This window comes from Brienomyrus brachyistius, chromosome 9, assembly GCF_023856365.1.
Source record: "Brienomyrus brachyistius isolate T26 chromosome 9, BBRACH_0.4, whole genome shotgun sequence".
Classification (NCBI taxonomy): Eukaryota; Metazoa; Chordata; class Actinopteri; order Osteoglossiformes; family Mormyridae; genus Brienomyrus; species Brienomyrus brachyistius.
This window is the reverse complement of record NC_064541.1, coordinates 22,449,157-22,464,560: the sequence shown is the minus strand read 5'-3', so window position 1 is coordinate 22,464,560 and position 15,404 is coordinate 22,449,157. Positions and strand designations below refer to the sequence as shown.

General features: G+C 39.9%; 2 protein-coding genes across 4 annotated transcripts; both read left to right on the top strand.

Annotated features, from left to right (window-relative positions):
- The first annotated feature begins 2,392 nt into the window (after positions 1 to 2,392).
- On the top strand, positions 2,393 to 9,743 carry nop2 (NOP2 nucleolar protein homolog (yeast)). Its single transcript, XM_049024911.1, has 16 exons — positions 2,393 to 2,543; positions 3,117 to 3,241; positions 3,902 to 3,944; positions 4,143 to 4,207; positions 4,389 to 4,633; positions 4,711 to 4,894; positions 5,072 to 5,271; positions 5,749 to 5,838; positions 6,070 to 6,157; positions 6,274 to 6,414; positions 6,569 to 6,708; positions 6,886 to 6,975; positions 7,073 to 7,195; positions 8,523 to 8,620; positions 8,779 to 8,921; positions 9,025 to 9,743. Exons 2-16 carry the CDS (start codon positions 3,136 to 3,138, stop codon positions 9,399 to 9,401), a joined length of 2,133 nt encoding a protein of 710 aa, XP_048880868.1. The 5' UTR covers positions 2,393 to 2,543; positions 3,117 to 3,135; the 3' UTR covers positions 9,402 to 9,743.
- A 328-nt stretch (positions 9,744 to 10,071) lies between these two features.
- ing4 (inhibitor of growth family, member 4) lies at positions 10,072 to 15,259 on the top strand. 3 transcript variants are annotated; one of them, XM_049024913.1, is made up of 8 exons: positions 10,072 to 10,174; positions 10,576 to 10,647; positions 10,856 to 11,022; positions 12,687 to 12,801; positions 13,458 to 13,552; positions 13,908 to 14,051; positions 14,151 to 14,212; positions 14,515 to 15,259. In XM_049024913.1, exons 1-8 carry the CDS (start codon positions 10,138 to 10,140, stop codon positions 14,552 to 14,554), a joined length of 732 nt encoding a protein of 243 aa, XP_048880870.1. In that variant the 5' UTR covers positions 10,072 to 10,137; the 3' UTR covers positions 14,555 to 15,259. The 3 variants fall into 3 exon arrangements, with proteins under 3 accessions (XP_048880870.1, XP_048880869.1, XP_048880871.1); XM_049024912.1 differs by having other exon boundaries at positions 13,458 to 13,572; positions 13,907 to 14,051; XM_049024914.1 differs by lacking the exon at positions 10,072 to 10,174 and adding an exon at positions 10,351 to 10,488 and having other exon boundaries at positions 13,458 to 13,572; positions 13,907 to 14,051.
- Positions 15,260 to 15,404: the final 145 nt, after the last annotated feature.

The following is a 15,404-nucleotide window of genomic DNA, read 5'->3' as shown; positions in this document are numbered from 1 at the left end:
ACAGTAAAGCTACTATTTTAAGTCCATCCAACATGTGAGTAAAGCAGGTTGGGGTAGCTTTCTAAAAATATAAATAGCCATTTCACTGATAAATATGCCCCGTTAATTGTTACTGCCTACAAAGACATATAGACAAATAATGCATAAGTTATTCTCTTGAGATCGGGGAATTAATAACATTCATCACTGTTTGTTTATTCATTTTTGGTCAGTTCTTTAAACACCTGATCAGTGATCCTAGTAGGAAATTGCATGTGAAACCAGCAGACACTGTCAAATAATTAACTGCTTTGCATTATTAATCAATGCATTTACTGTAACAGCAGGAAAGCTAACATTTATGAATCTGTAGGCTGTAGTAGCGAGTTAGTAAATTTGTCATTGTGAGTACTACTGATGTGCTGCAGCATTTGAGCTCGTCTCGCGCGTCCTTCGCTTATGTTCTCGCAGGCTATCTGTGTCCAGCTCACAAAATTACGTGACCATGGCTACAACATGTCAACTAGAAGCTCATGGGAAAATTCAAATATTATAAAAATTTATGTAAATATTCATAAATAGCACAAGTCACTCATTAGGCCATTTGTCACACACTTTTTTTCATTGTTCAGCGTTGCAGCGGTGTCATTGATGAGCACATTTAATCCTATTTCCATAAGGCAGAAACCGAGATATTAAAACCACTCAAAGTAATAACAAATATCAACAAATAAATGCTGACATTGCTGCTTTCCTGTATTTGTTTCTCCTACCATAAATATCCAGATTCACTCAAATCATTTCCATAGCAGTATGGATGGTCTTGCCTTTATTAGTTGTTTTATGTTGTTAGTTGTTATTGTAAAAACTGATAAAAGTGATTGTATATAAAACTGCTAAAATTTCTAATTGAATTATATTTCTACAAAATAATTTTACAGCAATTCCTACATGTTTGACACAAATGGTGCCAATGGTAACTATTTTAATAAAGTCCATGTAATTCACTGTTTTTTTTACATATTTTAAGGCAGAGTATGGCTGGTGAGTTATGATTATATAAAAGAGCTCTTCACAAAAGAAATTCAGGTTTTGATTTTATTGACAGTGCACTGCCAGAGACAACTAGCAGCAACATAAAGGGGAAGCTGACAATTTACACAACACTCACTAATGAAATAACATGATTACACATATGTGATATGTACATGTGGCACAAAGCATGCTTTTAATCTGGATGATCAATAATGCCGATTTATCAGCATCACACTTACCCCACCCAAGTGGTCAGCCGTTCCCAGCGACCCACAAATCCAAGACAAAGTGCCTCAAGTGGGCGTTGTCACTATGGCTGGTGCACCACAGCCCCCAAGCCTCCTGGTGTACCTCCCTCTGACACATCCTTGTTCTGAGCTACTTCAGGGGTCCGACTCTGAGGGTGAAGGGAGGAGGGGCAGGTCTTCACAATGTCCAGCAGCTTGCAAACCTTTCCAAACACCTACACCTCAAAGTTGCAGCCCTCGGCACTATGCAGCTCCTGCGGCACATCGAAGCAGCAGAACTCCTCCTCAAAGGGCCTCACGGCTGTAATCACTGCACTTCGATCATGGACTGCATACCCTTTGGACCTCAAGATTAAGATTAACGTCATTGATCCCAGGGGGAAATTCTGGTGCATATAGCAGCAAGACAGACATATAGTGTAAGACAAAGGTGTAAAGATTGTACACACAGTGTAAATAAAGTATACAAACACAAATAAATGAAATATTCTGAAAATACTAAGAGGATTCAGAAGATACTAAAACAGTATCGGAATATTTAATTTATTTGGGTTTGTATCAGTTGATTAAGTACAAACCTCAGTAGCAACACGTCCACAGATACATCTCGGAACAAACATGGCTGCCTCCATGAACATGCGGCTGGGTGTTGTTGCTTTATATATTAGCAGTTTTTGAGTGAGATTATTTTTTCCGAGAGACAAACAAACAAGAAACACGAACTAGTCAAACCACAATGAAAGCTTTATAAAATATTTTAGTACATTCATAGCGATATTATTTTTTCGAGAGGCAAACAAACTACAAACAAACCAAAGATACTAACAAGTCTGGTAAAAATCTAATATCACATGCTAGGATACTGTTTACGGTCACGATATGGTATTCCCTAAATCGAACACGTGCAATTACAATTAATATTAATATATTTAACAAAATAAACATTTTTAAAGATTTATAAAAATAGAATTACTGTTGACTGTTTAAGCCGCCATGTTTAAATTTTGTCACAGGGGCAACTCGGACAAGAAATTCTAAATAGATCAAATAATGACGTACACGCAAAACCAGTGTGCGCATGCATTAGCAGATCTTGGTATGACGTCAGCGCGCAGCCGTCGCAGGAAACACGTGATTCATGCGCTTTAGTCTTCCGGGAACAAACGTGTGTTGGAGATGTGCATGTGCGTTTAATGCGCATGGTTGTAGCGATCAGTTTAAACAGACTGAGGAGAAACAACAAAAAGCGGAGTTAATAGAAGTGGAAGGAAAAAGATAAGAGTAAGTCTTTATTATACCTACGCGTGTAGTGTATGTATAGCATCGTGCTTAATGAAATGATACGTGGAATAAGTATTTTTGATTAAAAACTAGTTTCGCTCAGCATTTGACTTTTGATATATTTCCACACGTTTGGCCACTACTTTTTTCTTCAATGTAAATAAGTATGTTTCTCTTGTCATCTGCAGTATACATCTGTAAATCATTTAATAACTTAGATAACCTGCAAGCTAGTTAACAGTTCATGTAGATCCTGTGACCGGTTCAGTTTTTGGAGGTGTTCGTGATGTCAACGAGATTATAATTTTATTACTTTTATAAGTAATAAAAGTAGGCTAAATGGGTATTTATAGCATTAGTATTAGCCAGCAAAGATGTAATATAATCTGCCATACAAATTAATTTTAAAAGTGGTCTGCGAATGAATATAATCAGTTCTGTCATCATTTTTATCCGTGATGTGCAAGTTGGAGCAATTTGGTTGTGCAGCACATATGTCTGTATATCTACTGTATCTAATTACCGTTTCAATTGCAGCAAAGTGCACCAACCCATTATGTAATTGTTTTACAGACAGAACAACGTATTTAGCATGGGCAGAAAATTGGATCCCACCAATAAGGTGAAGCGAGGGCCGGGTCGGAAGGCCAGGAAGCAGAAGGGGGCAGAGACTGAGGTCGCAAAGTTCTTAGTAGATGGTATGATTGCGGAGGCTCTTTCCTGACGTTCATATTATAAATAATGTCTTTAATTATCTATACTTTGTAAGGTTTAACTTGTGTTCCACTGCAGCCCACTAAACATATACATGTCCAGCCTACATGTACTCCATCCATCCATTTTCCAAACCGCTTATCCTACTGGGTCGCGGGGGGTCCGGAGCCTATCCCGGAAGCAATGGGCACGAGGCAGGAAACAACCCAGGATGGGGGGCCAGCCCATCGCAGGGCACACTCACCCACCATTCACTCTCACACCTATGGGCAATTTAGCAAGTCCAATTAGCCTCAGCATGTTTCTGGACTGTTGGGGGGTCCCAGAGGTGTGAGGCGACAGTGCTAACCACTGCACCACCATGCCGCCCCCCTACATGTACTCTGTACAGCATTTATAAATATGACTTATTACTCACATAACTCTTTGAACTGCCATCTGTTACGACACTATGGATATTTCTGATTATTGTTTAATGTTTTGTCTCTTGAAACTTATGTCTCCTCCAGTTACAGACTTGGAGTTTAGCACTACACATTGTACTGAATATAACTGTATATGACAAATAAAACTTTGATTCATATATTATTCTTTTATTTCAAACTGAAAAGCTGCAAACATTGGGAATGTTTGTGTTCTTTCAGAGGAGAGAGAGCCTAAGCGATTGTCCAGCCGAGGCAGAAGACGGTAAGAATTTAACGGGCAATTAGCCAATGGCAAACAACCGACCATAATGAAGGTTATGATGGAAAATTAAAACTGGAATCCACAAGTAAACATCAAGATAACCTTGGCAGAAAGCATATCAGTACTTCTCATGCATGGAATTTCAAAAGTTTGATGAGAATATACATTGTCTGAGCAATGGTCATACTTTTTGTGTAGTGCTTTAAAGAGAGCAAAGGTTTCTCAGAAGCCGAAAGAGACTGTGGAGAAGCTTGCAGAGAAAGGTATGTGATTCTCTATATTTGTATTCTTTATTTGTTGATGGTAATTTTTCACGCATGATTTGTTTGAATATATTATTTTGGACTCTAATGGGCAGATGGTTAATTGGAGATGCTGGTTACCTATTGCAGTAGCTCAGATAAATTCTATAGACGTTACGGTTTTCTTCTTTCCCCCTGTTAGGGTTTACCGATGAAAACAGCGTGTGGTTGAAACCAGCGAAGAGGAAGCGTTCTGTTGATGACAACGGAGATGACAGCGACAGCCAGTGGGAAGAGGAGGAGAACGAGGAGTCAGGACAGGAAGCTGGAGATGGTTTTGATAAAGCAGGGCAGAGTGATGATGATGATGATGATGAAGAAATGGTTGATGACTATGGTGCTATGGATGACGGCGAGAAAGATGAAGATGGGAGCGATGGAGAAGAGGTACATGTGATGTGTCTGACACCTTACCGTTTGGTTACATTCATTTATTGACACTGCTCTTTCTCTGTGAAATCCAGCTGCTCCCCATCGAGCGTGCCGCAAAGAAGCAGAAGAAACTGGAAGAAGCCATGGAACAGGAGAGCGATGAGGAGCGAGAGGAGAGTGGGAGTGAGGGGGAGGATGAAGATGACACTGTCCAGGCCAACTTCGATGAGATGGACAGATTCAAGCTGCCTGGAGCTGAGCAGCGGGAAAAAGAGGGTCAGTGTTGAATCTGCACAACCTTTGTCGTTATTGCACAATTTTCTTTCCACCTTGTGTCATTAATTTCACTTCAGAGCTTTTTTTGTATGATGTACAGCATATTGTTGTTTTACTAGTTTTTGTACCTTGTGTTGCTTCACATTCATCTGTGTTTCATTCTTGATTTCCTTTTAGAAGCCATGCCCATAGATCTGCAGAGCATCCATCAGCGCATAAAGGACAACGTTGATGTCCTCTCCGACTTTGCAGACAAAAGGGAAGAGGGGAAGGAGAGGGCGGAGTATCTCTCTCTTTTGAAGAAGGACCTTTGCACATATTACAGCTACAATTGGTTTCTTATAGAGAAGCTCCTTGACATTTTCCCATTGTCTGAGGTAAATGGATCATATTTTGTGTAAAGAAATTATTGGTTTAAGACCGTCCAGAAATCAATTAATGCTCCAAACATGTTTGGTTAGTGCTGGTGTTTGCTGCACTCATGGGAGTTTTACTTGCATAAAAATGTTCCGAGGGGCAGAACAAAAAAATGATTGATTCAGATACGTAACCAATGAGATTTTAGGGAAGGTTGGTTTAAGCAACTTGGTCCCAGCCCCTCTAGTTACTTGAACCCACCTCCTCTCCTATCCCATGTGTCCTCATAAGTAATTTTTGAGTGGGCCACCTGAAACAACAAGCCCCTCCCTGTGTATATGATATGACGTAAGGGTGTGCGTAGAGAGCTCAGTCTGGGACATACACTTGGTGTGCCCGTCTTGATTTTAAGGCTGATTTTTACGAATGATGTGAGTTTCATAGATGATATTCGGCTATAACTGAAAATAATTGTTGTTTCTGTTTCTTTTATGTAGTTGATTGATTTCCTGGAGGCCAATGAGATCCAGCGACCTGTCACAATTCGGACCAATACCCTCAAGACGAGGAGGCGGGATTTGGCTCAGGTAAACATCAGCTTGTTGTGATCTTTTTTTTTGCATTTGAATAATTTTATGTATATTATCAAGACTTTGCTGTCAGTTCTTAAGTATGTTTTTATGTACGTTTCCGTTATTTGCTTCTTGAAGGTCTATGGACAGATATATTCTTCCAGTATATTCTTTCATCAGGTGTACTGATGTTGAATGTTTGAGAAAATGAGGAATTGTTTTGGACTTTTCTTTGTTTAAAAACAGGCTCTGATCAACAGAGGTGTGAATTTAGATCCAATAGGGAAGTGGTCTAAGGTGGGCCTGGTCATCTTTGACTCCTCAGTACCTATAGGTCAGTATTTACATATTTCCTGAAACCTCAATACGATTCCAGTGTTTATATTTTTCTTCCACTTCCTCCTGATTGTACCTCGACTGTGCTAATCACGACTTCTTGGTCTGTCATAGGTGCCACCCCAGAATACCTTGCTGGTCATTACATGCTACAAGGTGCTTCTAGTTTTTTGCCTGTCATGGCACTTTCCCCCCAGGAGGGGGAGTCCGTGCTAGACATGAGCTGTGCCCCTGGAGGAAAAACCACATATATGGGTATGTGTCTCACTCTGCAGGCAAATTACTGTAAACAGCTGTGAATGGCGAATGTTTTGTAAAGAATTGCTCCACTGTGACTTGTAAGATTTCATACTGTTTGTGCAGTCTGACATTTGAATGGACGCATTGAGCTGCATGTTTTGTGTCCCAGCCCAGCTTATGAGGAACACGGGCATAATTGTGGCAAATGATGCCAACGCAGACAGATTGAAGAGCGTCATGGGAAACCTCCATCGTCTGGGCGTCACCAACACAATCATCTGCAACTACGATGGCCGACAGTTCCCTAAAGTACACGCCCTTCAATAGTTACCAAACTAATATTTTCCTTGTTTTCTGTTTACATAATGAATGTCATTTTTATATATCGCTCTAATATGGTTAGCTCCTGCATAGATAGGTGTTTTGCCATTGGATGGCTGGAAATGTCCCACCCTTATTTTAAAAATAAAATCATGTGATTGGCAGGTGATGGGTGGGTTCGATCGGGTGCTGCTGGATGCCCCCTGCTCTGGCACTGGAGTCATTTCCAAAGATCCAGCTGTGAAGACCAGTAAGGTAACACATATATCAGAATATTACTCGTAGGATGATGATGGCAGCGTGCACAGTAATGTGGTTCCCGGATCAGAATGACCCTCACTCATCTCCTCAGGATGAAGCTGATATCCAGCGATCTGCTCACCTGCAGAAAGAACTAATACTGTCCGCCATCGATTCCCTCAATGCAGACTCTCCGTCGGGGGGTTATCTAGTCTATTGTACCTGCTCGATTACGGTAAGTAGTAAGAGCACCTCCCTTCATCCTTCAGTGGTTGGTAGCTTTGTGGGTTAGGACTCTACCTGTGATCAGAAGCTTGTGGGTTCAAATCCTATGACTGGCAGAGCTGTGTCACTGATGGGCCCTTGAGCAAGGCTTTCATCATCTTCCCTGGAACAGCATGCTGCTTTTTCTCAGGTTACAACTAGGGGTGTAACTGTACATAAAATATACGGTTCAGTGTAGTTTTTCTGCAACCGGAAAAACAATTTTTTATTATTTTTTTTATTATTAAAATTGCAAAAATTAGGTAAAATCGCAATCCAAATATGTCTGAATTACAAACCTTAAGAGATTATAATTTTTTATTGTCTTTACAATGTGCAAATAAGCAAAGCAGAACTGGGGCGGCATGGTGGTGCAGTGGTTAGCACTGTTGCCTCACACCTCTGGGACCTGGGTTTGAGTCTCCGCCTCGAGCACATGTGTGTGGAGATTGCATGTTCTCCCCATGTTGTCGTGGGGTTTCTTCTGGGTACTCCGGTTTGCCCCCACAGTCCAAAGACATGCTGAGGCTAATTGGAGTTGCTAAATTATCCGTAGGTGTGCATGTGTGAGTGTGTGAATGGTGTGTGAGTGTGCCCTGCGATGGGCTGGCCCCCCATCCTGGGTTGTTCCCTGCCTCGTGCCCATTGCTTCCGGGACCCCCCGTGACCCAGTAGGATAAACGGTTTGGAAAATGGATGGATGGATGGATAAAAGCAGAACTATAATATTATAAGCTATAATGAATTAAATTTGTGAACTAAATTGTGATCTAAAGCTTTGGTCGTAACCAAATCAGAGCCACAATTAGCATAATAATGTTTTCCACACTGAACATCTACTTGTGAATTTAGGTTCCACCTATGACAATAGATGCATTAATTAGTGATGTGTACTGAACGAAAAATGATGTACCAAACAGTACACAACAAATACTGTTACAGCCCTTCAGCAGTGTCTCATTCTGACAATTTCACCTTTTTTAGGTTTCGTGTTTTCTGATATGATGACAATACAGGATATTCAATGATTTTATTTTTCTTATAAAGACGTGGTGTCTTAATTTTTTATACAAAACCTGTTAGTTTTGTTTCACACTCTATCTTTTGCTAGCTCACATGTAAGATTTCCCCAATGTAACTACATTTCAGAAATTGCTGAATTCTGGTATTCACAAAAGGATAGATTTGCAAACCACTGTTCAAATATTGGTATCTCTTAGTTCTTTGGACATGCACATTCCTTTGACTGATATGGACATAGATTTTGATAATAATGAAATTCACTCACACTTCTTTAGGTGGAGGAGAATGAATGGGTGGTGGATTATGCACTGAAGAAGAGGAACGTGAAGCTGGTGCCCACTGGCCTGGACTTTGGGAAAGAAGGATTCACCAGGTAAAGCAGTAGCAACAGTCTTTTCAATCTGGCCCTGTCTGAGCTCTGGAAGGGATGGATACAATTATTGGTGTGAGTGGGACACTGGCAGAGTCTGACTTGTCCTTTAGACCCATACCACGTGAACATGTAATTTACAGGCCTTTTTCCTTCCTAAGGTTTAAAGAGCGCAGGTTTCATCCTTCCCTCCGTCTTTCACGCCGATTTTACCCTCATTCGCACAACATGGATGGTTTCTTTGTGGCAAAACTGAAGAAATTCTCCAACACTATTCCAGTGAAGCCTGTTAACAAAACTGCAGGTAAGACAAGAACTATAAAATTATTTAACGACTTTTGGGTCACGCAAATGCGTACTTAATACATTCCAACACGCATCTAAACATTCCATCTGGTGTGTTGCAGAGGCTGACAACGAGCCCATTGGCACAGAAACGCCTGCCCCTTCGAATGAGACTCCCAGAAAGTCACCTGCAAAGACCAAGGCCAAAAAGCAGCCAATAAGCAAGCCCGATACTGAAAAGAAAAAGGAGACCAATTGGAGCACGGAAAAAGACATCCGGGAAAAACCAACACGTGTCTTGAAGAAAAGGAAAATGGAAGGGACAACGCAACATAAAACTGTGGCAGTAGAGGGGAATGCTGCAAAGAAGGAGGGGGTGGGGGAGAAAAAGAAGGGGAGCAAGTTTGAGAAGAAAGATGACCAAAAGAGGAAACGGCTTATGAAGAAAAAGACCAGAATGGGGAAGAACAAATTCAGGAAGCTGCAGAGGCTGCTATAAAATGTAAAGAGCATATAGGATGTGCATAGCAGTGGGAAAGCAGGGATGTACTGCTGCAGCTGGGATCACCAGTGAGTCAGTATCTCCGCTGGCAGGGTGAAAATCTCAGAAAACCAGAGGGGCTTCTGATGGCCAGCTGTCACTGCACTGCTGTCCTATGACATTGATCCATGAAAAGTATGATTTCAAAGTGTGACGCCTTCATGGACTTTTTACCACCTCTTAAGATGTTTTATATAAAGATGTGTTTTTGTTGTGTCCTGTGTTCCCACACCACCAGTGGTTCATCAAGAAAACATTCAATAAAAACGTTTTGGGGACACTTTATTTACAGTGACTGAATGCAGTGTCATCGTTTTTTTTCTGTTTAGTAATTTAGTGATGCATTGATGTATTGGTCAGTTATGACCAGTAATGTGCTATGTCATTTCAGCTTGATGGTCTTTTTTGCGTCCAAATAGAAACGAGAGCATTTTAAACTTCATTACCAGTTTGCCTGTAGGTAAATAATAAATACGTCCCTTTTAAATGAGCTTGATAGCACCATGACGGAATGAAACCATACCCAGTAAACCCAGCCATGCTGCCTGGTAGGATAACCGCGCGAGCGCCCAGCGTATGACACGCCCTCCACCGGATTGGCCCCGCCCCCTCCTCGCATATCCGCATTCTCCGTCCTTCCTCCATTGGCTCGCGTGTTCCCTGACCGGAAGTTCTCTTGTTTTTGTTATCCAAGATGGCGGCGGGAATGTATTTAGAACACTACTTGGACAGTGAGTTAACATTTGCCTTTTTTTGTAACCAGTTCCTTTTAATTCTGTTACGGCTGTGCGTTATTTTGCATTTTAATATGTTATAAATAAATTCGTATTACTGTGATATGTTTTTCTTGCGCGTGAGGTTGCGAGCCCTTTCTCGGTACCTGCAGCCAGAACAAGCATGAACAATTAGCTAGGTTGTCAAATCATTATATGCATATCTTTAAACTATTAGTAATTTATTTTCATCTCATACAACTCTAAGTGAAAATGACAGTTTTAAGTCGTGGTTAAAGTTACTGTGGTATAATTTGTATCTGCTCGCTCAGGTATGATCAGTTTTGATTGTGGAATTGGCCGCATTTGTTATTTGTGTTGATTTGTTTTGAAAAACTGTTATATCTTCGTGCATACAGGTATAGAAAATCTGCCATTTGAACTGCAGAGGAATTTCCAGTTAATGAGAGACCTGGACCAGCGGACAGAGGGTACGGTGATTATCCGAACATCAATCAGATCTATATCATTATATTTTTCTATTTTGTATTATTGGTCCTCTATTTTTTAGGATAACTTATTGCAGTGTACTGCAAATATACAGCTTCTGTGTCAGCTTAAATGTCCTATGTGATGCTCTCCGTATTGACGTGCGGTATCTGACTATGGATTTTATTTGGTCTTTTTGTTCTTTCGTAGACCTTAAGGAGCAGATTGACTCCATGGCACGTGAGTACACTGCCAATGCGCGGACTCTGTCTTCAGAGCAGAAGGTGTCACTCCTGCGGCAAATCCAGCAGTCCTACAGCAAGTGCAAGGAGTTTGGAGATGACAAAGTGCAACTGGCCATGCAGACTTACGAGATGGTCAGCACCACACGTCTTTTTTGTGTCCAGTTGTGTTGTGAGCTGATTTGATACAGTCTGTCATAACATGTTAGAATCGATCTTCGGTACTTTTGTGGTACTGCGCCTGTGAGGTAATAAGTATGCAGCATACTTGCGTAAAGATCTAAAAACGCTGGTGATTGGCTGCCTAACACAACGTTACACGAAAACATATGCCCAGAGACAAACTTGTGACCTACTTGTGTGTGTCTTGTTTTTGTTTGTCGCGTAGTGGAACAAATGCCTAAGAAATCAAACGTGTGGCTCCGAGAGTTCCAGGCTGTGACAATTTAGTCGCATTTTGCGACCGTTTTTGGAGACAGTGCGACTGATTTTGTAACTAGGTGCACCAGTCCGTCTTGCGAATATGCCCCTCATTTATGCCCAAGTATGCTCCCTTATATATATGCTCCCGTATAGAGAACGATATATACGAATGACATTCATTGTGTAAAGAGAAAACAAGGAAAATATTAGTTTGGTAACTACTGATGAAAAGGGCGTGTACTTTAGGGAACTGTGGCGCAGGTATACAGAGTGGAGTTTTCCGGCGAGTTCATAGCTGTCCCGAGTACTACAGAGTTAATAGCCACCTACCAGTCAGCCAGAAAAGTGCATTTGTTGTTTCTGGGTAAATTCCAAAATAAGTTGCTTGTGATACCTCTGAAAGTACGAGATTACACGGATGCACGCACATACGGAGTGCAGACTAGGTGGAAATGGCAGCACAAGATCCGATGAAAGCGGTAGGCATTGCTCCAAAGTGTCACGCATTGACCGCGAGATACACAGTGCATCCCTAACAGGTGTAATCAATCTCCAAACTTTTGTTTAAACTTGATAGCCCTGGTAAAATATACATAAAAGTCTGTGTCCCTTTATGATCGCGATCGATTCCCCCAGTAACAAACCAATAGCTAACAAAACGACTTGTTTAAATAAAATATTAGTGCTGTAACGTTTTATGTATTCTTCTTCTTGTTGAATTGATGTAAAATTGATTTGGTATGTAAATTGATTTAAAAACATATTGGTATTAAAAAAGGTATTGTTTTACGTTCATATTTTTTTGTTTTTTTCATTTACAGCATTTTGCAGACGCTCTTTTCCAGAGCGACTTCCAACCAGTGCTTAGTAGTCTATGACCGTTCTTCAATTTATAAGCTAGACATAAAATCAACAGCTGTCAAGATCAAATAACCTCTAAGAACATTGTATAGAAAAGTTGTAAAATTTGTTCAGGAACCGGCATGAAATCAAGGTATCGTTCTGATACTGGTATGGAAAATAATTGAGCGATGCAGAGCCCTAGTTAGAACATAAAGGAGCCATGCCAAAACCCCGTCTCTTATTTTACACTTCACATTCATAATTTGGTGTAATGTAAAAAATGAATAAAGGGATTAGTTGCTCCAAGTTTAGCTTGTTTCCCTTTTGTGATTAAGGTTGTTATGGCTGGTCATGCAGATATCTTACAAATCAAAAACTAGCACGGACCTATGAATACAGGGAAAATACTTCAATTGACTTTGATTATTATTTGTAGAATAAGTGATATACTTAGATATGTCAGCATATTTTGTTAGAAGCTACAGTGTCTTCTTGTGCCATTTTCACTGTGCTTTGTGTTTCTGTTTAACAAGGTTGACAAACACATCCGGAGGCTGGACACAGATCTGGCTCGCTTTGAGGCTGATTTGAAGGAGAAGCAAATTGAGAGCACTGACTATGACTCCACCTCCAGCAAGGGCAAAAAGAGTGAGTTCAGACAACTGGTAGATTCATGTTCATTCTGAATGTGTTTTTATATTGCGTTGCTATATTGTAGCCCATTTATTTTAATGGCTACATCATAAACTAGAAATGGTTCTAGACATAGGAGTAGAGCTATCTGTTTAAAGAGCAATACCACCAAAGCCAATATACACTAGGCTGGTGTTGGCAATCTAAAGATATGGGGTTATCATCAGCTAGAATACACGTTTGTTTTGAAATCTGGGCACACATTGCAGAATATCTTTACTGAACTTTACTGTAGATATTTTACATTTCCTGGATTAAGCTAGAATTCGTGAAACCGATTTAACAATTCTGTTTGGGAATTGTATGGCTTTTAATGAGAGCAGAGGTCATATATATGCATGATACATTTTATTTTTGTTCATTGTATACAGCTCTAAATATTTAATATCTGACATTATAGGTTTAATACAGAGCTTTTTAGCGTAGTCATTTGGGGTTCGCACATTGTTCTCAGTGTAACTTTGTTATAAATTGGTTAGGTTTTTGCAGTAATGGAAATGTATGTTTATAAAGAATTTTCCTTCATATTTGGTTATTTATTTGTATATATTTTTAAATACAGAAATGAGAAGTTGTGGGCTTGATTCATCTAATGTCACTGCCTCTGTTAGGTGAATCAAGGTTGCCCAAAGAGAAGAAAGTGGCTCGAACTCGGTCGAAAGTGAAGAACCCAGAAGAGGATGGAAGCCCAAAGAATGGACAAAAGAAAGTCAAACTTAATCACACGTAGGCTTATTTGTATTAACGTTTATATTCAGGTTTTATTCTGCTTCTGCGTCTTCATAACTGCTCTTTGGCAATTTCCCTTTAATTCTCCTGTCACTTTGCTATGAATCTTTTTTTTTGCCTTTAATTTAAATATTTACTTGGCTCCGATGGCACATTAGGGTAGGAAACAGTAAAATAGTTTACTGGGCCTGTACATTGTATTTTTAAGGTTTTAACAGCTTAAAGCCATCATATGAACAAATAATGAAAACTGGTTCTCAAGCCTTACTGATTGCATATATACTGTAACAGTAAAGCATGTACTATAAGGTGATGTCCCTTTGCCTGGCAGGGGGGAGTTCAGTGCACCGTCTGTGAATTTCGGGAACGTCCATCCCTCCGATGTGCTGGACATGCCGGTGGATCCAAACGAACCCACATACTGTCTGTGCCACCAGGTCTCCTACGGGGAGATGATTGGCTGCGATAACACAGATGTGAGGTCACCTCTGATGGCTGACTTGTGCCCCCCTATTATTTTTCTTTTTGTGATACTGTCTGCTAGCTGGAATTAATTAGCGTTTGTCTTTCTTTAGTGTTCCATTGAGTGGTTCCACTTTGCTTGTGTGGGATTGACAACTAAGCCAAGAGGCAAATGGTGAGATGATGTTCATGCCTAAGTTAGTGTATATAAAGTACCACATTGTGCACTTACAAAGGATAGTAATGTGCATTTATCATTTTTAAATTTTGATCTTTTAAAGTTGTAGCAGTTCTGTGTTTGTGACAATTGCAATGCATAAAATATGCAGAATTTCATTAGTGAGTGATCCCCAAATGAATACTATACTGATTATGAATACTATCAATAAAACTAAAGCATTTTAGTTAATCAGTATAGTGAAGGCTTCCATTTGTCATCTAACTTTTTAAAAAATTATTCTTTTCCTCTTGTTTTAGGTACTGTCCACGGTGCTCTCAAGAAAGAAAAAAGAAGTGACTGAGGTAGAAGCGCTCATTCAGAGGAGTGGAGAGAGAGAGGGAGAGAGAAAGAGGGGAGGAGGGGACAGTGTATGTGCTCCCTCTTTTCACTCAAGTAATGATATGATCTCCTTTTCCCTCTCTGCAGTATTTGGTGCTTTTTTTGTTCTCCTATTCCCTGTTTCTGGCACAGGGAAGGAAAGCTGCAGGTGTAACTACAGCTGTATTTTCAGTTTAAGCATTATGTTTTCAGTGACTATTTTGTTGATGTTTGTGGTTTTTTTTAACTGAGTTTAAAAAGTTAAATATAAACAGCATTAATCCAGCACTTTCTCCTTGACTGGAATGTTTATTATACTGTACTCTATCATACTGTGTTCTGTTATTCCATATTATATTAAACATCTTGTGTACTGCATCAATTTATTTTGGAAGGGGTAATTTCTAAGGGCATACTTTATATACTGAAGATTCACAGGGCTAAACTATGTAGTAAGTTATGTTTGTGTGTAATGTAGTTTATCGTTACAGGAAGACCTGCAAAACATGGACAGTATTATAACCTGGACTCAGACCTATGTAACTGAACTGTGCTACTCTACCTTTGTTGGCTAGAATGGTTCGTAAATAATGATGTAGTGGCAAAAACCAATGTAAATAACTGATAACGAATTGAGAAATGTACGACTTGTTCGGAATTGTTAAATACAATTATTACATTGTACACATGCTGTATTTCTGTTTTTCTCATTTTACGCAACACGGACGCAGTATATCGTGGCATACAATGAAATGATGAACTTAATTACATACGCGAATTCAGTTTGCATAAATGGACAAATTTATTTAGTGGTAGTGTGGACATTTTA